Source organism: Moschus berezovskii, chromosome 24 (assembly GCF_049115385.1).
Source record: "Moschus berezovskii isolate FMDL1 chromosome 24, NW_MosBer_1.0, whole genome shotgun sequence".
In the NCBI taxonomy this organism is placed as follows: Eukaryota; Metazoa; Chordata; class Mammalia; order Artiodactyla; family Moschidae; genus Moschus; species Moschus berezovskii.
Window position 1 is genome coordinate 6,280,657 of NC_142483.1, and position 22,489 is coordinate 6,303,145.

At 54.4% G+C, this 22,489-nt stretch overlaps 1 protein-coding gene across 5 annotated transcripts in view; it reads left to right on the top strand.

Moving 5' to 3' along the window:
- Positions 1–22,489, top strand: part of ATP2B2 (ATPase plasma membrane Ca2+ transporting 2) — a 195,298-nt gene that overhangs the window by 151,771 nt on the left and 21,038 nt on the right. For all 5 annotated transcript variants that reach the window (XM_055413597.2, XM_088831529.1, XM_055413596.2 and 2 more), the window contains 6 exons: positions 6,874–7,115; positions 8,407–8,641; positions 16,575–16,754; positions 16,943–17,030; positions 19,417–19,523; positions 20,269–20,460. In XM_055413597.2, coding sequence (XP_055269572.1) covers positions 6,874–7,115; positions 8,407–8,641; positions 16,575–16,754; positions 16,943–17,030; positions 19,417–19,523; positions 20,269–20,460 — 1,044 coding nt within the window. The remainder of the gene's footprint in view (positions 1–6,873; positions 7,116–8,406; positions 8,642–16,574; positions 16,755–16,942; positions 17,031–19,416; positions 19,524–20,268; positions 20,461–22,489) is intronic.

Consider the following 22,489-nt stretch of genomic DNA (forward strand, 5'->3'; position numbering starts at 1 on the left):
TGAAGTGGGGCGCTAACTCTGGGAAGCAGAGAGTCAGCCCTTGAACTCAGATCTGGCTCCAAACCCAGGGTGCAACTGAATGTTCCAAGGAGCCTCAAACCCCCTGAGTCAAGCCAGTTTTGCGAGGGACTCTGGTCAGGACAGTGGTTCCAGAAGGCGCAGAAGACCCTGGAAGTGACTTAGCAGGGCATTCAGACAGGGAGGTGGGATTGCCCTTCGTCCTGGTCTGTGAAGTGACGGCGCCTTTGCACTGACTTCAACAGCTGTTCTGGTTCTGTTCACTGGTTTTGTTTTTGTTCTTTTTAAAAACACTATCCCTAGGAGAACAGTTTAAAACAAGTAACCCTGAATGGGGGAGTCTAATTTTTAACAGAACTGTTAATCCATGTATCCTGCCTTCTCACTGTACGTGCGCACACATACACACAGCACGTACACCACACCCACACAGGTGTCTGCACGCACACACACACATACATCCCACACACACATGTACTGTACTACACACAGCGCACACACAGCACGTACACACAGCACACACGTGCACATGTACACACATGTACCACGTACACGCATGCACACACACCCACACGCACACACACATAGTGGAGTGGCGAGCTCAAAAAGGTCCCTGGGGAGTCTGTTTTCACAGGTGTGTCTCCCAAGGGCGGTTCAGCCTGTCCAGGTGTCATCCAGGACACACACGCTGACCTGGGCCTTTGTAGCCTCCGTGAAGGTCCTGGCTCTGCCCTCCTGCCCGTCAAGGCCTAGCTCCTGAGAAGCTCCTGGGGAGGCAGAGCCTCAGATAACAATTCTGGAGGCCAACATTCTGACGAAATCCCATCCCATCTGGCCTCCCGTTGGCAGCACTCCACACCCACAAACACCAAATTATTCATTTATTCATTCAACACATTCATTGGTTACCCACAGTGGGAAGCAGAGATAAGCAAGACAGCCCTCTCCACCGCCCCCACCACGGGCTCTAAACCAGTCACCCACCAGTTACCTCGTTAACCAACCATCTGAAATGCTAGGGAAGACAGGCAGGGCTGCTGGGAAAGCATTCTCTGTGGACACAGAGCTGAGAGCAGCCAGGGTCAAATCCTGCTATCTCAGCCACTCACGAGCTGTGAGACCTGGTCTCTCCAGGCCTCCCCATGCACCTGGGAATAGTAACAGTCTGCCCTCTAGGACGCCATGAGGATGTAACTGAAGACATGTGCTTAGTGAAGGGCTTAGCACAGGGCAACCGGCGCTGGCATCTGGCACACAGTCCTTGCTGCAGCTGCCGAGGCTCCTGGTGGTCCATCCAGGCCTCGGGGAGGCTCCTCTGCCAGTGCCCGTCCTCACGGGGTGAGAGGAGTGGGCTCAACTGCCAGAGACCACCAGCGAGTGAAAAGTCATTTTCTAATGTGCTTTCACGAGTGTCGTCCTGTGGCCGTGGCTGCAGTTTACCGTGCTATGTCTGTTGGGTTTTGAGGGACAGAGAGGGGATGTCGAGGGTATTTTAATGTTTCAGTAAAAGACACATGACTTAAAATTGATCACCTTAACCACTTTGGTGTACACATCAGTGTCATTAAGGCCAGTCACATTGTACAACCATCCCCACCACCCACATCCAGCACGTCCCATCTTCCCCAGCTGCAACTCTGTTCCCTTTAAACTCGCCCCTTCCCACCCCCCACCCCTAGCACGCACCCTGCTACTTTCTGTCTCGATGAATGTGACTGCTCTAGGGACCTCGAATAAGTGGCGTCACACAGTATCTGTCCTTTTGTGTCTGGCTTGTTTCACTTAGCATCATGTCCTCAGGGTTCATCCCTGTTGTAACATGTGTCAGTTTCCTTCATTTTTAAGGCTGAATAACATTCCACTGAATGTGTAGATCGCAGCTTCCTTCTCTACTCATTTGTTGACGGACAGTTGGGTTGCTTCCACCTTTTTGGCTCCTGTGAACAATGCTGCTGTGAGCGTGGGTATACAAATAGCTTCTCAAGTCTCTGCTCTCTGTTCTTTTGGGTATATACCCGGAAGTAAATTTGATGGATTGTATGGTAATTCTGTGTTTAATTTTTGAGGAATCTCCACGCTGGTTTCCACAGTAGCTGCACCATTCTACATCCCCACCAAGGTTTCCAGTTTCTCCACTTCCTTGCCAACACTTGTTTCCTATTTTGTTTCGGATAACGGCGTCCTCCTGGGGGTGAGATGGTACCTGCTCGCTATATGTTTTTAAATCTCATTTTTTCAGATGTTATTTATAACTTGCTGCTCTTCGGGTCATCATTCCTCGGTCTGAGCTACAGTCACTTCCAAGCATCCCAAAACAGGAGCATGAATTGCCCTCTCAAAGTTATGCTCACCCAGCTCACCCAAAGTTAGCTGCCCCCAGCACTCCCAAAGGGCCTAGCGCTCATACAGGGACATGTGCAGTAGACAGCACTGCATTGGGAATGAAAGGGCCTGGGGGCAGCCCCAGGCCTTTGACCAGTCTTTGCAGGCGGTCTTTGACCAGTAGCAAATCACTTCCCCCAGGCCTGCCCGCTGCCCCTCAAAACCAGTGCCTTAACTCTCTTAGAGACTTAGAGCTCTGGAGAGCAAAGGCTCTTGGGAAGTCTACAGTAATAACAAAACCTAAGGGTTTGTTGAGATTAAAAAAAAAAGCCAAAAAAAAAAGGGGCGAGTCCCTACTTCCTAATTATACACGTAGGCGATTTCAGAGCTCAAGTTCACAGGAACAAATTGAATTACGGAGGAGCCAGCCCTGCCTTTTGCAGCCATGGATTGTTTGAAATCCTTTTAGGGGAAAATTAAAATATTTCACAGAGGGTAATAAAATGCCGTGTGTTTGCAGGCATAACTGCTCAGCTCTCTTGGGCAAATAACTAATTAGCCATTTTTATTTCAGTGCTCCATGTCATCATCTTCTTTCATAAGCAGGGGGTGGGGGGAACCGTTGAGGAAGACACATAAAACTCTGGAAATCACCAGAAGGTTAATTATAAAATTGTAAAAAAAAAAAAGTAAATAAATATGCAAATTTTCAAAACACACATAACCGCAAGCTGCAGAAACTAAGAGGAGTGCTTAATGTCTCTTTTCCCAAACATCAGAAAGAGGGAGCTGTCAGATTCTTCTGCTTTCAAGTCACATCCACAGAGCAGGGGAATGGGGAGCCTTCCGAGGCCCACAGTGCTGGGACCTAGTCGGATGTGGCATGGAGCAGGGAGGGTATTCTCTGGTTGGACCACACCCCCCAGACCCCTCAGAGGAACCCGCAGTTCTACCTTGTTCTACCATCCTTCACTATGGCCCACGATGCACTTAAAGGAGTGGGTTGATTTTTTTTCTCAGCTGGAGATCATTTGCTCCAGCCTTTCCATGTTACACGTGGGGACCCTGAGGATGACGACTTAGGATCCATGGCTATGTATAGCAAGGTCAGTGCCCGTGATCCGCTGCACCTCAGGTCTGCTCCGGGGGCCTGAGCCCTGACTGTGCGGCAGAGGGGGCCGGCCAGGGACAGGTCCTATTGCCATCCTTCCCCCCGCACTGCCAGCATCCTCTGGGGTCTGCCTTCCTCTTACCTGGGCTGCTCGTATGAACAACACCAAGGAGGCTGAGAGTGAGGGTTTGGAGGGCTCCTGTGCGAGGCTGATCTGAGACCCACTCATGGGGTGGGAGGGGACACAGAGTGTTCACAGACACCGCTCCTCTTCCGTGTCTCCCTGGGGTCTGCGTTTGTCCACAGTGGCTCTTACCGCTCCCAAAGCCACCTTCACCTGGGTCGCTGCACACTGACTTTATACACGGGGTCTGCGTGTGTGGCAGGCGGAGAGGGGGCAGCTGCGGGAGGTGAGTCCACCCGCCATGTGAACGTCCCACAGCCACCTGCTGATCCTACCGTCAGCACCCATATGGAGCACCTTGTGCTTACCTGTTCACCTGTGCCTCTCACCCCCCGCCCCCAAGACTGGGCTGCATTGAGCCATCCTGCAAACAATGGGTAAATACCTGCTGAGTGCCGGGCTCCGCGCTGGTGGGGGTTGGAAGAATACAGCTCCTACTCAGGGGGCGGCTGACGGGCCCACAAAATCCTTTTCAAAGACAAGGAGATAGTCTGTGCTGGTCCTTAAAGGGCGAGGGGAGTTTGCCTGGCAGGGAAAGGAGGAAGGAACTGAGGGCTGAAGGGACAGGGTGGAGAAACAGCAGCCTGTGTCCCGGCAGCCGCGCGAGGAAGTGAGGGGCACTGGGGAGACGTGGTCGGTGGTTTCACTGAGGTTCAGGGCAGAGGCTGTGGTGTCCATGCAGCCCCGTTAGAGAGGAACAAACCCCCAATTCATCCGACCCTCCTCTTCCCCTGCCGTGTCTACATGTCCGTTCTCAACGTCTGCGTCTCCATTCCTGCCCTGCAAATAACATCATTGGTACCATTTTTCTAGATTCCACATACATGCGTAAATATATGATACTGTTTTTCTCTTTCTGACTTAACTTCATTCTGTATGGCAGGCTCTATATCCATCCACATATGTCCACTGCTACTTGTAGGATAAATAGCCAGTGAGAAGCTGTTATGTAGCATGGGGAGCTCAACTCGGTGCTCTGTGATGACCATGGGGGGCGGGGTGGGGGTGGGGGTGGGAGGGAAGTTCAAGAGAGTAGGGATATATGTATACATGTAGCTGACTCAGTTCATGTATGGCAAAAACTAACACAGCATTGTGAAACAATTAGATTCCAAATTTTAAAAAAGAACAAACTAGTGCCCTAAATGCGGATAAGTCAAAAGCTGAATGTTTTTGAGAATGAAGCAAGTTAGAGAAGAATGTGTACAGCCTCCTTACCTGACCTTTGCAACATGTAAAACAGCACTGCACCTATATACAGTAAGTTAAACTACATGAAATTGCCAATGGTTGGCCACTGTGACACAAAAATTAGCAGTTGCATTTGGGTCAACCTCAATTGAAGTCACAAAGGATGTTACGTTCAGAGCATAGAATACCATCTAGCCGTGAAAAGGAACACACTGTTGACGTATGCAGCAACTTGCCTGGATAACCAGGGGACTGTGCTGAGTGAAAAGAAGTCAGTCTCTGAAGGTTACATACTGTACAATTCCATTTACATAACTTGCACAACATGGCAGAATTATGGAGCTGGAGCACAGATTAGGAGTTGCCGGGGGTAGGGAGGGGGAAGGGAGAGAGATGACCGCAGTCATAAAAGGGCAGCATGGGAAGTGAGTCAGAAAATGTATATTAATGCATATATGTGGAATCTGGAAAAATGGTATGCTGCTGCTGCTGCTAGGTCACTACAGTCGTGTCCGACTCTGTGTGACCCCATAGACAGCAGCCCACCAGGCTCCCCCGTTCCTGGGATTCTCCAGGCAGGATCACTGGAGTGGGTTGCCATTTCCTTCTCCAATGTGTGAAAGTGAAAAGTGAAAGTGAAGTCGCTCAGTCATGTCTGACTCATAGCGACCCCATGGACTACAGCCAACCAGGCTCCTCCATGCATGGGATTTTCCAGGCAAAAGTACTGGAATGGTTTGCCATTGCCTTCTCCAGGAAAAATGGTATAGATGATCTTATTTGCAAATCAGAAATAGAGACACAGACGTAGAAAACAAATATATGGACACCAACGGGGCAGGGAGTGGGAGGAATTGGGAGACTGGGATTGACATATCTACGCTGTTGATCTATGTACAAAACAGATACCTGGTGAGAACCTACTGTATAGCACAGGGAACCCTACTCCATGCTCTGTGGTGACCTAAATGGGAAGGAAGTTCAAAAAAGAGGGAATGTATGTATACGGAAGATCCTCTGGAGAAGGAAAGGGCAACCCACTCCAGTATTCTTGCCTGGGAAATCCCATGAACAGAGGAGCCTGGTGGGCTGCATACAGTGCACGCATTCGCAAGGAGTCAGACAGGACTTAGCGACTAAACAATGACATGTATATGTATAGCTGATTCACTTTGCTGTCCAGCAGAAACTAACGCAGCATTGTTAAGCAACTATACTCCAATAAAAATTAATTATAGTAAATTAGGAAAACAAACCATAGACAGTAAAATTTAAATTGTATTAAAATTTATATCCACACAGAAAAAGACACTAAATTTTTTACAATGGTTATCTCAAAACAAAACACAATGGCACAGGGGAGTGTTGTGATGAACAGTTGTGTGCCTTGATGATGGCTGTCACAGGAATCTACACGTGACGCCATTGTTCAGACCTAAACACACACAGAAGTGCTTTAAAACTGGTGAGATCTGAATCCGGCCGGGTCAGTTGTACCATCATCAACACCTTGTTTGTGTTCTTGTGGTCCAGTTGCTCAGGAAGTGAGCACCTGGGGAAACAGGGTGAGGGGCATATGACACCTCTCTGTATTATTTCTTGTCACCTGTAAATCTAGCATGAATCTGGAAACAAAAAGTTAAAACACAGAGGGCAAGGATGAATACCAAATTTAAGTGAGAGTTTCCTTGTGGGACAAGGAGTGGGTTATACAGATGCAGAGGGGTACATGGGGGATTCAACTTTATCTGTTAGGCTTGACTTCTTAAAAAAAAAAAGAAAAATCTGAAGCGAACAAAGCCTCAAGTTCTGCAGAGCTGGGTGGTCTGCGCACAATTTTTTTTTTTTTTTCTGTCACCAATTTATGTTTGAAATCCTAAGTCTTAAAAAGCCGATCTTGGTTAATTCCCATCATCCAAGAACCCAGACTGGGTCTGGGATGCAGAGGCCAGAGAGTGTGGGAGCAGGTGGGAACAGCCCCACCCAGCCCCGCCGCCCTGTAGCGCCCAGCGGCCGTCCCAGTGAGCCCCCCTGCCTCTCCCCGCAGCCCCCGGAGAAGGAGGGCGCCCTGCCCCGGCAGGTGGGCAACAAGACGGAGTGCGGCCTGCTGGGCTTCGTGCTGGACCTGAAGCAAGACTACGAGCCCGTGCGCGCTCAGATGCCCGAGGAGAAGCTGTACAAGGTCTACACCTTCAACTCCGTGCGCAAGTCCATGAGCACCGTCATCAAGCTGCCGGACGAGAGCTTCCGCATGTACAGCAAGGGCGCTTCGGAGATCGTGCTCAAGAAGTGAGTAAGGCAGCCGCGGTCTACGCAGGGGGCTGGCGCCTGCCGGGGGCGGGGCCGGGGCGCCCAGGGCGTTTGCTGTGATTTCCTCTTAAATGGAAAAGACTCTGGCGCTGGGAAAGATGGAAGGCAGGAGGAGAAGGGGGAGACAGAGGATGAGATGGTTGGATGGCATCACCGACTCGATGGCCATGAGTTTGAGCAAACTCTGTTAGATGATGGACAGGGAAGCCTGGCGTGCTGCAGTCCATGGGGTGGCAAAGAGTCAGACACAACTGAGCGACTGAACAACGTCTTAAATGTTGATGCATAGAGTCCTCCCTCTTCCCCATCTAAGTCACTGTCTCATCAGGAAATTCTCCCTATTATCACCGTTGGAGCCCCCTCCTGTCACTTCTCTGAGCGTGGAATTGGTTGACAACACGATTTTCATTGTTAGCCAGTCTCGTCTGACTCCAGGTGTCAGAAATAAACTCCAAGAACTAAGCAAGTCAGGCCCCCTGGCTGCATCCGTTCTCCCATTTGTACCTTGAAGGGGAATCAACCCTTGTTACACACTGGAATAGCCCCAAGGAGACTTCTAAACCAACAAACAAATGTTGATTCCTGGGCTCGCCCCAGACAAAATGAATTGGAACCTCTGACCTGAGGCTCGAAGGTGGGGATTTGTTCGGTGCTCCCCCGAGCCATCTTGATGTGACCAGTGGGGTCAGAAACCCCTCACGTAGGTTTTATGCCCTCTGAAAACCATTTTAGCTGTGAAACTACCTTTTCAGATGATATCCTGTGAAAATGAAACAGAGTAGATAGGCTTTTGGTGGATGGCCTGAGGGCAGATACAGCAACCAGGCCACCTGATTTCTTTTTATTTGGTCCTGATTTCAAGTTCTTCCCTGGTAGCCCAGCTGGTAAAGAATCTGCCTGCAATGCAGGAGACCCCAGTTCAATTCTTGGCTCAGGAAGTTCCCCTGGAGGAAGGCATGGCAACCCACTCCAGTATTCTTGCCTGAAGAATCCCATGGACAGCGGAGCCTCACAGGCTGCAGTCAGTAGGGTTGCATAGAGTCAGACACATCTGAAGCAGCAAGCAGCAGCAGCGGATTTCAAACCTGCCTGGGGCCCAGTGGCCAGCCCCATCCCAAGCCTTATGGGAGATGGACTGGCTGGGCCCTGGATGACCGACCCTGGCCAGTGCGGGGTATCACTTAGGATGTGGGGGTGAGCTCCGGGCCCCTCGGCGGGAGGGTTCTTGGGCTTTGGCTGCACCTTGCCGATCCACCCCCATCTCCTCCAGGTGCTGCAAAATCCTCAACGGGGCAGGTGAGCCTCGGGTCTTCCGGCCCCGCGACCGGGACGAGATGGTGAAGAAGGTGATCGAGCCCATGGCCTGCGATGGGCTCCGCACCATTTGCGTGGCTTACCGCGACTTCCCCAGCAGCCCTGAGCCCGACTGGGACAACGAGAATGACATCCTCAACGAGCTCACCTGCATCTGTGTGGTGGGCATCGAGGATCCCGTGCGACCTGAGGTAGGTGCCCCACCATGGCGCCCTGGGGAGGGGGCTAGACTGGGCATCCAGCCTGCTGCTGGGTGACCTGGCATACGCCACCTCACCCCCCTGAGCCTCAATGTCCCTGCAAGGCCCGCTGGTCTCCTCTGTACCTTCTCCTACACTTTTAGACTGCTGAGACCAGCGAAGCCACGCTTGTCTGCTCGGGCCCCGGGGCAGGGCCTGCAGCCTGGCAGGCAGCATCGCTATGCTGTGGGGTCTGTCCTGCAACAGGCCACTCGATCACCCAGAGACCTTCTCTCCGGGGCTCCGGGGACAAGCATGGGGCCTGCCTTGCCCTGGAAGCCTCAGAGGAGTCAGGATTTCCTGTCAAAAATCCATAGGCCCCAATTCCAAGGTCCCTGCAAAGGAGCTGCCCACTAACAAAGGTCACCACACTCAAGAAGACCCCAAACACGGGCATCCCCGTCAGCAGTTTAGAGTTCTCTGCATGTAGACCAAGGTTCCCAGTTAGTTTTCCCTAGTGATGCAGTGGGCAGTCTGCCTTCGTCAGGTTTCCAGGGCAACAGAGTGGGAAAGTTAACTGAAGGTCACATTCTCAAGCCGAAGGGGAGGAGGAGGCATGACGGTGTCCCTTCCCAACAAAGGCCGAGGGAAGTGATGTAACACGTGTGTCTTCAGTCTTCTTTTGAATCTGAATTCAACTGGAGATTTGCAGGGTTGAGGGAAGATGGGACGTCCGTGATCAGTTGGGCTGCCCAAGCCGGAAAGGGGGTGTGAGAAGAGGAGAGAGCAGCCTTGAATCACTACCACACCACTGTGGGCAGGCAGAGAGCACTCACTCACCCTGGGAGCCGGAAGTGGGGGCAGGACACAGGAGGGGGCGGCCTCTGCTTCCTCGAGGACTAACGCAACCGCTGGGCCCAGACGGGCTTTGATTGTGGGATTCGGTGATGGCCCCTTGGGAGTGTTACAGACCAGGGTTCTCTGCCCCCTTAATCAATAGAAATGGATACGAGGCCAGACAAGGCATTCAGGCAAGGCTTTATTGGGGCCCCTGCTGCAGCAGAGGGCATCAAGAACAAGTAACAGGTTTCTTTAGGGCATCTGCCCACCCCTTTGGTGGTATTGAGAACAGGGGACATGCACAGTACCCTGCTTTTGCTCCCAACTCTTCCAAGTGACAATAGGGTTCTTCTGGTCTTTTTTGTATCTTGTTGTCTCTAATTTGCCCCAACTGGACACGAGTGCAGTCATTTGTTGCCCCTTATAGTTTCTTTTTAATGTGTTTTGTTTATTCGTGGCTGCCCTGGATCTTCATTGCTGCGTGCAGGCTTTTCTCTCGTTGTGGTCTGCAGGCTTCTCTCTGTGGTGACCTCTCATTGTGGAGCACGGGCTCTAGGCACGTGGGCTCAGTAGTTGTGGCCAACGGGCTTAGTGGCCCCATGGTATGTGGAATCTTCCTGGACCAGGGATCGAACCAGTGTGCCTTGCATTGGCAGGCAAATTCTTAGCCACCAGACCACCAGGAAAGTCCCTTTATGGTTTCTTTATATTCTGTTGCTTGAGGAGATGACTGCCCAGGTGCTAGCCCCGCAGCAAAGGGTCCCAGGCTGCAGCCTGTCTCGGGGCCACCTTCCTCCACCGAGGGCAACTTCAGGGTGCCCCACTTACCCTGTCACCATCCTTGAGGGGTCTCTGGCTGTTCTTGGAGCCTCCATGTCCCCTTCTTTCAAGTGAAAGAGAACAAAGAAGTTCCTGACCCCCAACCCTGCAAATCCTCAGCTGAATTCCAAGCTCCTGGCCTCAGTGTTGTAAGAGTCTGCATTCTAAAGACCAAGTGAAACCTGAAGGTCACAGACATGGGCTTTCACATTTAGGCAACAGGGAGATGGGTCAAAACTGTAAGTTTGGGCGTCAGACAGACCTGGGATTCTGAGTCCCTCAGCTGTGTGACCTTGGGCCAGTTACATAATGTCTCTGAGCCTCTATTTCCTCATCCAAAGACTGGGGATGATAATAGTATTCTAAACACACACACACATGCCTCCTTCCTCCCATCCAGAGCCTAAAACAGCAAAGGCAATTAGTGCCCCTGGGGCTTGGCACCAGAGCCGTACATGTTTGCCTACAGCCTGTACCTCTCCCTGGACACACAGCCATTTACCAGTCTCCCTGGGGGAATGCCCGTTCATTACCAGCTACTAATAGGATTGGGCTTTGCTGTGATGAGTTATACCCTTACAGGCAACTGAGATGTGCAGTGCACAAAGCTGGCCTGCGGCTCCCCAGGCTTCAGTTTCCCCATCTGAACAATGAGGAAGTTAGACGTCCACATGTGAGGGGCACAGCGGGGTTACTGGCGGTGCTCGTGAAAGCGCTGAACCTCTCACCTATTGACTCAGCATCTCCCGTGAGGCGGGGGTGGGACGCAGGGCCTGAGGAGACCAGCATGTGTGGGTTTTGATTTATTGGGGTACTTTAGGCTAGGTGACTTATGGAGGCAAACTCAACAGGTTCAACAGCACACACAGGGTGAAGTAGCCCCCATGCCAGCCCCAGGCCCGCAGTCCCCGCCGCAAAGGCAGCCACGGTCACCAGTTTCTCAGGTTAGGGTCACGTGCGTGCTTGCTCAGTCGCTCCAGTCATCTCCAACTCTTTGCGACCCCACGGACTATAGCCTGCCAGGCTCCTCTGTCCATAGGATTCTCCAGGCAGGAATACTGGAGTGAGTTGTTGTGCCCTCCTCCAGGGGATCTTCCCCACCCAGGGTTCAAACCCACGTCTCTTATGCCTCCTGCATTGACAGGTGGGTTCTTTACCACTAGCTCCACATGGGAAGCCCTCACCCTAACCTTTGGGAGGAGTGTCTGTGCCTACAGTGAGAATGTTTGTGAAAGTTCCCAGGACAACCATGAGGCCGGCCGGAGTGAAGGGCCCCACCTGGACCACATTTAGGGTCCTACAAGCCTGGTCAGATTCGTTTGCAGCTGCTGCAGGAAAAGGAACTCCGTGTCCCTCAGTTTCCCCATCTGTCAGGGGGAGAAACTCTCATTACCTTCCTCCCTTGAAAAGACAAAGGACAGAACAGATTAAAACAGGCTTGCCAACCACCCGACTCCCACCCTCAAGACACAACCGCAATACATTTTCCAAGGCTGATGGAAGCCAGTGTGGATAAAGCCGTCAGGAGAGCCACGGCTGGAGATTTGCCGTGTTATCCGGGGGCGTTTGGAGCCCTTGGAGTCACAGACGACTGCTGTCACCAGAAACAACAGATGTTTTAAAGCCTTTATTTAATGAAAACAGGAAGCACCCGTTTCCTGGCTGGTTTTCCTCAGCGAGAAATATTGAGGATAATTTTAGTGAAAGAAGGAATTTTTTTTTTACAGTTATTGTATCTATGGGGAAAGCACATTTCAACCAGATTGATGCCTCTGGGGCTTGAGTCTTTATCCTCTGTGCATCCTCCCTGCCCAGAAGAGTTAGACGTTCCTTAGCTTCGCGTAAATGAACGAGTGAGGCGATAAAAGGGAGGGCTAAGCAGCTGCAGGACGCGTCCCACTGAGTTGGAGGGGCCGAGGATGGCTCCTGAGCGGAGAACGTTTCACGTGCAGGATGGGAACGATCTGTGAGCACAGAGACTCAGGGAGAGGGGGTGTCCTTGGTGGAGGGGACCACACAGGCAAAGGCAAGGAGGTGGGATGGGAGGCTGGGTGTTTGGAGACTCTTGAAAACCCCAGATGGGTTGCTTTTCCTTTTTAAAAAAAAAAATCTTTTTTTTAGGTAGACCATTTTTAAGGTCTTTATTGATTGTGACAATATTGTTTCTGTTTTATGATTGGGGGTGTTTTTTTTGGCCAGGAGGCATGTGGGATACTAGCTCCCCAACCAGAGATTGAACCCACACCCCCTGCATTGGAAGGCTAAGTCTTAACCACTGGACCACCATAGAAGTCCCCCTCAGGTTGAGTTTATGAGAGAACAGGTTGAGAAGGGAGCTTGGAGCTGAATTGGGAGGGTTTGCACGTGCCCGTCCGTGTCCTCTCACGTGCGTCAGCCTTCGAGGGACTTGAACGCAGAAGTGTTTCATGATCACCCTCACGACTGAGCGCCTGCCCTGTGCCCAGGCCTCTGCGAGGGCTCTGAGCAGCCGGCAGCCCCCGCCTGCAGACCCACGGCCTGGTGAAATGAAGAGCGAGGGAAAGTGTAGATGCTTGCTTGGTACATGAGAGCGTGAAACTAGACGGGACTGAACACGGCCAGGATGTCCAGTGTGGGGGGCACTGCTCAGAAAGGAAACAGAGTATATCTCGCAGTGGCCAGGGGTTTCCAGATCTGTCCCCGGTCCCTGCCCCCAGTCAAGGCAGGTCAAAGACTCCTAATATACTTGACCCCAGAGCCGTGGTATGGCGCCCACCCCATCCCACTACCCCAAGCACCTGTTCCCACGCGTGCTCCAGGTGCCCACGGCACCCCACCCCCACATCTTCACTCTCGCTCTGCATCCCCTTCACCCCTCTGGAGCAGAAAGAGCAGACAGGGACGCCTGGGGTGAGGCGTCTCGCCAGCCTCCCCCACCCCCTCATCACCAGCAGGCGCTGGCCCTGAGCTTGGTGCCGTTTGCCAGTCACAGACTTCTGCAGCTGCAGCGAAGGGTGGAAACTACGGTCCCATTTTACAGATGAGGAAACCAAGGCTCAGCGGGGAGCCTGGGCAAAGCCCAGCTCAGCCTTTTGGTCCCTGAACCCTTTCTCCCCAAAGCAAAGGTGCCTCCACTGCACAGAGAGAAGTGTGGGGGCCATAAGAATTAACCTCCTCCTTTTTTCCCAGTCTGGCTTGTTGGGGTGAAGCTCAGATGGTAGGGATTCCACGCAGGCAAATTTCAGCTCCCTGAGACCATATTGAAAGCAGAAGTCCTTCGAAAATGTGGTACCCATCACCTCATTCCCAGTTCAGAACTTGCTCCGGCTCCCAGGCCTGAAGGAGAAAGGCCCTGGTTCCCAGACCTTTGGGCCTGCAGCCCATCTCCGGCTCCATGGCCACCGGCCAGCCCTACCTCTCATCCTCCCTGGGCATCACCCCTGCCCCAGATCACCTGCAGCAGTCTGCAGCACCCTCCCTTTCTCTGCCTGCACACCTCGTGTGCAGTTCTCTGAAGTCAGGACCACAATGAAATGGTCATCTCTGTAGCCCCAGCATGGGCTCAGAGCCAGGCATCCAAGCCTTAGTTAGTGTTGGCTAAAAAGAGGCAGTTTGAGCATCCCCTCCTCCAGGAAGCTCTCCCAGATTTCTCCTCCCCACACACTTCCTTCTTAAGTAGCATTGCCCTCCTCTGTGCTTCCAGAGCCCTCTGTACTGATCTTTACTGAAGATTCTATCTCTGTACAAGAGAATGGGTCTGACCCAGAGTTGTTTAGTCACTCAGTTGTATCTGACTCTTTTGTGACCCCATGGACTGTAGCCCACCAGGTTTCTCTGTCCATGAGATTTCCCAGGCAATAGTACTGAGTGTATAACTGCTCTTTTATCTGAAAAAAGGATTATGTGAAAGGATGCAATAGATTTGCTCTACTGTGGGACAGTCAGCCTTAGAAGGGGTGAGCGCCCTGTCAACAGAGGCATGTAAGCAGAGGGGATGCCTGGGAGGGGATCTAGGCAATTAGCAGAGGGTCAGAGTCACCGCCTAGAATCCCTTCCAACTCCAAGTGTCTCTGAAACAACGAAACCTAAATTACTCCTTTCGGGGCAGGGGCAGGAGACAGGGGGCGGGGGCCTGCAGCCGGGTTACAGGGTGAGGACATTTGTAAATTATGTAAACGGGATCTCGGACCTCCCACATCCCTACTCCCTCCAGCTCTGTAAAAAGAGGTCACGTCTGCCCACGTGAGCAGGCGCCATGGCACAAAGCAGAGGCCTCGCTCACGTGGCCCCAAGCCCTGAGTGGGCACCAAAAGACTTCCCCATACCGTGGGAATACACCCAGAGGCAGCCTCTGGTCAGCGTGTCCCCAGCCCTTCCAAGGACAGGGAGAGCACTCCCTTTCACCACGGAACTGGCTTCTTAGAGAACTCAAGGAGCTGGAGAGGCCTCCCCAGCCTTGACCTGGGCCCTGCCTCTCCCGGGTGTTTGTTTCTCCCTCCGCTGCAGGACGGGGGCTTCCCAGGTGGCTCGGTGGTAAAGAATCTGCCTGCCCATGCCAGAGACACAGGTTCAATCCCCGGGTTGGGAAGAGCCCCTGGAGGAGGAAATGGCTGCCCACTCTAGGTCCCTTTCCAGGGAAATCCCATGGACAGAGGAGCCTGGTGGGCTAAAGTCCATGGAGTCACAAAGAGTCAGATGTGACTGAGCAATTGAACAGCAACAGCAACATCTTTGAGCTCTCTCAGCAGTGACTTGTCAGGGTAGGCAAGGGTGAAAGTGAGTTCTCAGACCCAGGATGTGCAAGAGGAGGAGGCATGGGATTCAATCGCCAGGTCTGAGATTCGAAAGCACTTCGGTCCTTCAGTAGAACTGGGTTTTCTGCCCTCGACATGTCCTCTCCCGCTGAAGGACGTTTGGCAGCAAATATTGCTTTAGTGTTGTGCGATTCGTCACTGCCTGTGGGTATGAATCGCTTGTTCAGTTGATCTGTGCTGGGTATAAAGGGCCACAGCAGCTCCACGCTGGTTTTTAAAGATATTTGTGTATTTATTTTATTTTTGTCTGTGCTGAGTCTTCGTTGATGCTTGCTCTTCTACTTGTGGCGAGTGGGGGCTACTCTCTTGTGGTGTGCTGGCTCCTCATTGTGGTGGCGTCTCCTGTTGCAGAGCACAGGTTCTAGGTGTGTGGGTTCAGTAGTTGAGACTTGAGGGCTCTAGAATGCTGGCTCAGTAGCTGTGGTGCAGGGGTGTAGTTTCTCTGTGGTATGTGGAATCTTACTGGACCAGGGATCGAACGAACCCATGTCCCCTGCATTACAAGGCAGATGCATCCTAATTGCTGGACAGATCCAGAGCTCTGCATAGGTGGGGTGGGGAGTAGGGGTGGAGTGGGGATTAGAGGGCAGAGTTGGGGGACTTGCTGGCTTCTGGTTGGCTGGGTCTGCTCTGGCCTAATTGGCCCAGATGTCAGTCTATCATTACAACAAGGGCAGTTCAGTTCAGTTGCTCAGTTGTGTCCGACTCTCCGCGACCCCATGAATCACAGCACGCCAGGCCTCCCTGTCCATCACTGACTCCCGGAGTTCATTCAGACTCATGTCCACAGAGTCGGTGATGCCGTCCAGCCCTCTCATCCTCTGCCGTCCCTGTCTCCTCCCGCCCCCAATCCCTCCCAGCATCAGAGTCTTTTCCAGTGAGCCTAGGCAGTCCTTATTCTCCCAGGGAGATGTCATGTTTTACATGAAGCCTAATCATTTGCATTTATCTAAGCCAGTGTCACACTATGTAAATAATATGCCCTAAAATGCAATATTCTTTCCCTACCCAACCCCCACAAAAAAAAAAACCCAAAATACACAAACGTATTTAACACTGCATTTGCAGGAAATGTGCATGTAGATAAAGCAGGGACAATATCCTGAGCAGTAGCGAGTGTTCTGTGCTCCTGCCTGGGCCCATATCCAAGAGGGTGTTTAGTGCAGTGTTTCTTAAAGTTCTTGTCCAGGTCAGAATAGTCAATGGTTTCATCTTAGGATGCACTATCACTGTCGATAGGTGATGGCTGTCAGGGACACTGCAGAAAAGAATTGTGAGACCACATCAGGGTTTCATCAGAGTGTGCTGGGATCGATTAACAATGCCTGCCATGGGCATAGGAAGGGAGGAGACGGTCTGCATGCCATCAGTGTCTCCCGGTCATCTAGACCCCTTACCGTGGTGCTGCCTGTGAACAGGCTCTGGAATCCATGAAGGCAGGGAGGGCCCGCCCGAGGTGCCGTCCACTCCATGGCTCCTGCCCTCCCTCCCAGGTCCCAGAAGCCATCCGCAAGTGCCAGCGAGCAGGCATCACTGTCCGCATGGTCACCGGTGACAACATTAACACAGCGCGGGCCATCGCCATCAAGTGTGGCATCATCCACCCCGGGGAGGACTTCCTGTGCCTTGAGGGCAAGGAGTTCAACCGAAGGATCCGCAACGAGAAAGGGGAGGTGCGTGGCCCAGGGCAAAGGGTCCTTGGAGGGATGGGTCCGGACAGGGGGCCAGGAGGCATGGGCGTGCATGGTAGCCAGCTAGTATGCCACTCAGAGCCCAGTGGTCTAGCCAAGTCCCTCCCTTATCTGGGCCTCGGTTTCTCTCCTTGACCCCACTGACCTGCCCTTCCCCCATCCCTTTCCAGATTGAGCAGGAGCGGATCGATAAGATCTGGCCAAAGCTGCGGGTGCTGGCTCGCTCCTCGCCCACGGACAAGCATACCCTGGTCAAAGGTAAGACTTGGGTGGGCCCGGGCAGTGCTGAGGTCCAGGCACCAGGCCTCTGGGGCTTTCCTGTCCTAGCGCCTTCAGCTTCTTTCCAGGATGACAGGGGCTCCCGCCTGGGACTCCTCATACCTGGGGACACCCTAGGAGGCCTGCCAAGGGCCACAGCAGCCTGAGGAGGTGGTGGGCCTTTGCCCTAGGTCCCACCTCCCATGGGCAGCAGTGGGACTGAGGGCTGAGGAGCCCACCGATGTGGGTGGTGTGTCTTGGTTAACGTTCAGTTTGAATGACTGGATACAGACCCCGCTGTTCCCGTTTGATGCTGTCTTAACCACTAGGTCTGACACTCAGCCCACTTCCTTTGCATGTGTTCCCAGCCTGGCCCCACACCTTGTGAGTATGAGAGCCTTGGCCTGCCTGGTCTCTAAGGACGCTGTCCCATGTGTGTGACCAGGACCCCAGGCATGGGCTGCCCTGGGAACAGCTGTCTGAGACGTGAGGCCCAAACCAGTGTCCTTCCAGGGGGAGGACACACCCCTCACTGAGCCCATCTCGCTGGCCAGATGCGGGGCACTTTCAGAGTCACACAGGCCTGAGTTAAAACCCTGCCTCTGCCCCCTGTCCTGCTCTGTGGCCTTTGGCAAGTGTCCAGCCCTGGGACTCAATTTTTCCATCTGTTGAATGGCCATAAGGGGAAGTTTTCTGACTGAGGTCAGCCATAGGGCATGTTAGATTCTTCTTCCAAAGGTGCTGCCCAAAGACTTCAATGGAGGCACACCTGGCCTTAGAAACACTGAGCCCCTGAACTACAGGGGACCCCCCAGTCCATCTCCATTTTTTATTCAATCACTTATTCATTCATTCACTCATCCTCTTGACAAGTGTTTACTGAGTATCTACTGTGTGTCAGGCCCATCTCTTGGCCAACGTGGCCCTTCCCTCTTGGAATTCATGGCCAGGTCTCACCCAGCAGATACTGAATAGGTTGTTTCCCTGCACAGAGGCCACGCCTGTGGAAGAAGAGGCTGACTGGGGCCCTCTGCTGGCCTCTCACTCCACCTGGGGATGGTGTCAGATCACAGGCTGTGGGATGGGGTCCAGGGGGTTGGACCTGTGTTTCAGGCAGGACAGGGAACCACACTGTAAAAGTCCAGAGGAGATTTCCAGGCGCTTTCAAGGGGTGGGAAGTTCAGTTGGCTGGGCCGGGGCCTCCAGTGAGAGAGGGAAACGAGAGGAAGGGGCTGGAGAAGGGAATCCCAGCCTTAGATTGTACAGGGCCTTGAACACGTGGCAATGACCTGCACTGCTAGCCCAGGTAGTGAGCTGCAGGAGGGCCTTGATGGAGAAGCGGTGTTTTAGAAATCTCCCCCCTGCTGCTGAGTGGAGAGCGGCCTGGAAAACGGAGGGACCACTGGGATGGTCCAGCTGTGAGAGGTGATTCCGGGGGCGGGCTGGGGACAGTGCAGGTACGCTGGGAGTGGGCAGGTCTGAGAACTCTCTGTTGAGGGGACGGGCCTGGCCCGGATGGGGTGGAGGAAGAGGGGAGATGGGAGTCCAGGGCTGCTCGGTGTGTACCTGCCTGAGAGCCTGCTGCAAAGTTTACACGGGGGCAGCTGGGTGTCAGGAGTCGCACAAGAAGGGACAGGTTTGAGGGGAAACGGATGCACGTAGTTTAGGAGGCTGGGCTGGAGGCCCTCTGACATCCCAGTGGAGGTGTCCACGGAGGTGTCCATGGAGTCAGGGCTCAGGAGAGAGGACCGGCCCCGCTGAAGGCAGAGGTGGTGTCTGTATGCCTCGTGGGGGTGGCAATAGAGGAGCCTCCAAACCCAGGTAACTCCCAGCTGAGCGGTGGGCAGAGGTGACTTCTTTCACTCGTCCTGTTCCTCTGGCCCTCACTCATTCAGGGACGTGAGCCTCGTGTCGTCTGTTCACTGCTACTTGCTGAAGGTTTTCTTCAGCATGAGTATCTAGAGAGTGGTCATTAGCAAACGGCAGAGCCCAGGCCTCCTCAGGTGTGACTGGCCCCCCGCCCCAAGCACAAGATGCTGATGGAGCAGATGGGTGGGCCCCCAGCCAAGCCTGGCTCCCCTGGAGAACAGGGAGGCCCTTGGGGTTTGGACAGGGGAGGTGAGTTCGGCCAGGGTGGTCGCTGCTGTGGTCATGGGCTACAGAGAGCAAAGAGGACGCTGGAGAGGCAGCAGGCCCTGACGAGGGAGTGTTGGTGGCAGCCCGCACTGGGCTAAGGGGCCCCATGTCCCCTGCAGGTGCTGGGAGCTGGGATGAAGCTTGATGGAGTCAGGAGGGTGGCAGGGCAGGGGCCAGAGAGGAGGCTGTACCAGCCTGCCCCCCCACCGGGGATCCCAGGGCCCTGAGCACACGCCCGCCCCGCCCACAGGCATCATCGACAGCACACACACGGAGCAGCGGCAGGTGGTGGCCGTGACGGGGGATGGCACCAACGACGGGCCCGCGCTCAAGAAGGCCGACGTGGGCTTCGCCATGGTAGGAGCGCACGGGGGCTGGGGCGGCAACTGGCAGGAGCCCGCAGGCAGGGGTTAAGGGGGATACGCGGAGCACCGGCCTCCAGCGGGGGGATGCGGGAACCCCAGTGCTCACTCTGCCCACCCTCTGTCCCCCTGACGCTCCCCGAGGTTGTGATGCTCAGCTTGGCCTCAAAAAGGGAGGAGAGAGCTTCCTGCAGTGACGGGTCTGGGGAAGGGAAGGGGATAGAGTGGAAGGGCCCCCTTCCTGAAGGCAGAGGTTGGCCTCAAGGCTGGGTCTTGAGGAGTAGGGGTGGTGTGTGTGTACGCATGCATGTACACGTGTGTTACACATGCATGTACACGTGTGTCGTGTGCGTGCACGCATGCATGTACACGTGTGTGAGTGTCGTGTGTGTACGCATGCATGTACACGTGTGTGTGTGTGTGTGCATGCATGCATGTACACGTGCGTGTCTAGTGTGGCACCTGGGTTCCTGGGCTGGCTGGACTCAGTCACTGGGAGAGGCAGCCTCCTGTCTCCCCATGGCCAAGGGCTGACCAGCCTCGCTTGGGGAAAAGTGGGCAGGTGTTCCGAGGCCTGGCCTCTCCCAGCAACCACGTGAGCAGACACGCTCCCATGTGGTCTGCAGCGCTGGGGATTCGTGCGTGTGTGTGTGGGCGGTGGTCGGGGGGTGAGGATGGTGTTGCTAGAGCTGCTCGCCTCTCTGGTCGCCCCAGCCAGGCTCCTGTCCCCATCCCCACAGGGCATCGCAGGCACGGACGTGGCCAAGGAGGCCTCAGACATCATCCTGACAGACGACAACTTCAGCAGCATCGTCAAGGCAGTGATGTGGGGCCGCAACGTCTACGACAGCATCTCCAAGTTTCTGCAGTTCCAGCTGACCGTCAACGTGGTGGCTGTGATCGTGGCCTTCACGGGCGCCTGCATCACACAGGTGGGTCCTCCAGGGGTGGGCGGGATGGGGCAGCTGAAGCCTGGGGGAGAATGGGCACCACCCACAGGGGCTGTCCCAGATTGTCACAGCTCCACGGGGGGGCAGGAACCGTGTCACAGAGCCAGCCGTGTAGGCGCCGGCTGCACAGTGTGCAGGAACGGAGGCTCAGAGAGGTGGCAGGACTAGCCCAAGGTCAGCCAGCCGGCGGGGGCACCGGCCCTCGTTCCAGCAGGCAGGAGAGGGACCCTCCAGGAAGCCAGGGCCCCTGGCCACGTAAAGGGGCAGAGAGAGGCTGGCACCAGACAGGCAGCCCGCTGGCAACACGGAGCTGGCTCGGCCCTGGGAGCCCCAGCTCTGGTGTGGAGTGCATCAGGGAAGGCCCCGGTGCCTGGGTTCCTGGGCTGGGTGGACTGGGTCACTGGGAGAGCAGGAGTCAGCCCCACCTTTACAGTCAGGTCTCTAGCAGCCCCGTGTCCTGGGCCCTGTGGAACTGACAGGCAAGGTCCCAGCCCCTGCAGCCTCACTGCTTCCTCACCCACCTCGTGCGATGGGAACTGTGTTGATCCCCATTTCACAGAGGCAGAAGCTGAGGCTCAGAGGGTGGGCTGGCCAGGCACCTGCCATTGCTCCCGCAGCCTCCTGCCTCCCTGAGGCGAAGGGCTGACCAGCCTCGCTTGGGGAGGAGAGGGAAGGCCTCCACCAGCAACCATGTGTGCAGACAAGCTCCTGCCCACGGGAGCCCTCAGAAGCCCAGAGGCTCTGGAGGTCAGAGGGACCCATGGGGTACCTGCCCAGTTCAGTTCAGTCGCGCAGTTGTGTCTGACTCTTTTCAACCCCATGGACTTCAGCACGCCAGGCCTCCCTGTCCATCACCAACTCCTGGAGTTTACTCAAACTCATGTCCATTGAGTCGGTGATACCATCCAACCATCTCATCCTCTGTCGTCCCCTTCTCCTGCCTTCAATCTTTCCCAGCAACAGGATCTTCTCTAATGAGTCAGTTCTTTGCATCAGGTGACCAAAATATTGGAGTTTCAGCTTCAGCATCAGTCCTTCCAATGAACCCCCAGGACTGATCTCCTTTAGGATGGACTGGTTGGATCTCCTTGTGGTCCAGGGGACTCTCAAGAGTCTTCTCCAACACCACAGTTCAAAAGCATCAATTCTTCGGCACTCAGCTTTCTTTATTGTCCAGCCCTCACATCCATACATGACTACTGGAAAAACCATAGCTTTGACTAGACGGACCTTTGTTGGTACCTGTACCTCTGTTCTGAAGAGCTGCGTGGCCCAGGGAATGCTGTTCCCTCTGTTGTATTCTGAGCCCTTAAGGACACACATGGCAGTTCCCAGCACCCCAGCCCTGAGAGTGAGAGCCCTGGGTGGAGGGTGGCTGGAGCGGAGGTTGGGGGGGGGGTGTCCCTTCTGCTCACCAGGCCCTTCTCTCCTGCTCTGTGGACAAGAGGCTCCCTCTAGTGATGGCTTAGGGAGGAGCAGCCACTCACACCAAGTTTCTTGGAGACCAGCTGGTGCCACACGGGGAAACCGAGGTGCCGACGGGACTGTGTTTGCCTGAGGTCTTGGATTGAGTTGGTGGCAGGGCTGTGAAGGCCTTGGTGAGGAGGTGGGGGGCCCTGACCCCATGGTGCATGTAATCAGAGGAGGCTGATGCGCAGGAAGAAGCTGAGGGGAGTGGGGAGCATGACTGAGCTGGGGCGGAGGTGGGAGGGGTGGCCTGGGGGAGGGGAGGTGATAAATATTAGGAGGTGAATGAAGGTGTAAGGTGTAGGTAGTGGGGCCTCCGGAGCCACACTGAGAGGACCAGGGGGCAAGGAACAGCCCACCCCAGGCTGTTAGGTGTATAGGGCCTGTGGGCTTCCTGGAGGAGGTGTCCCACCTGTGGGCGAGGCTGTAGCCACAGAGCCAGGTCTGGGCTGGAGGGAGGGTGATGTGGGGAGAGGTAAACAACTGCATCAGCGGGGCAGGGCTGAGGAATGGGCCACAGGGAACACAAAGTGAAAAGGTAGGG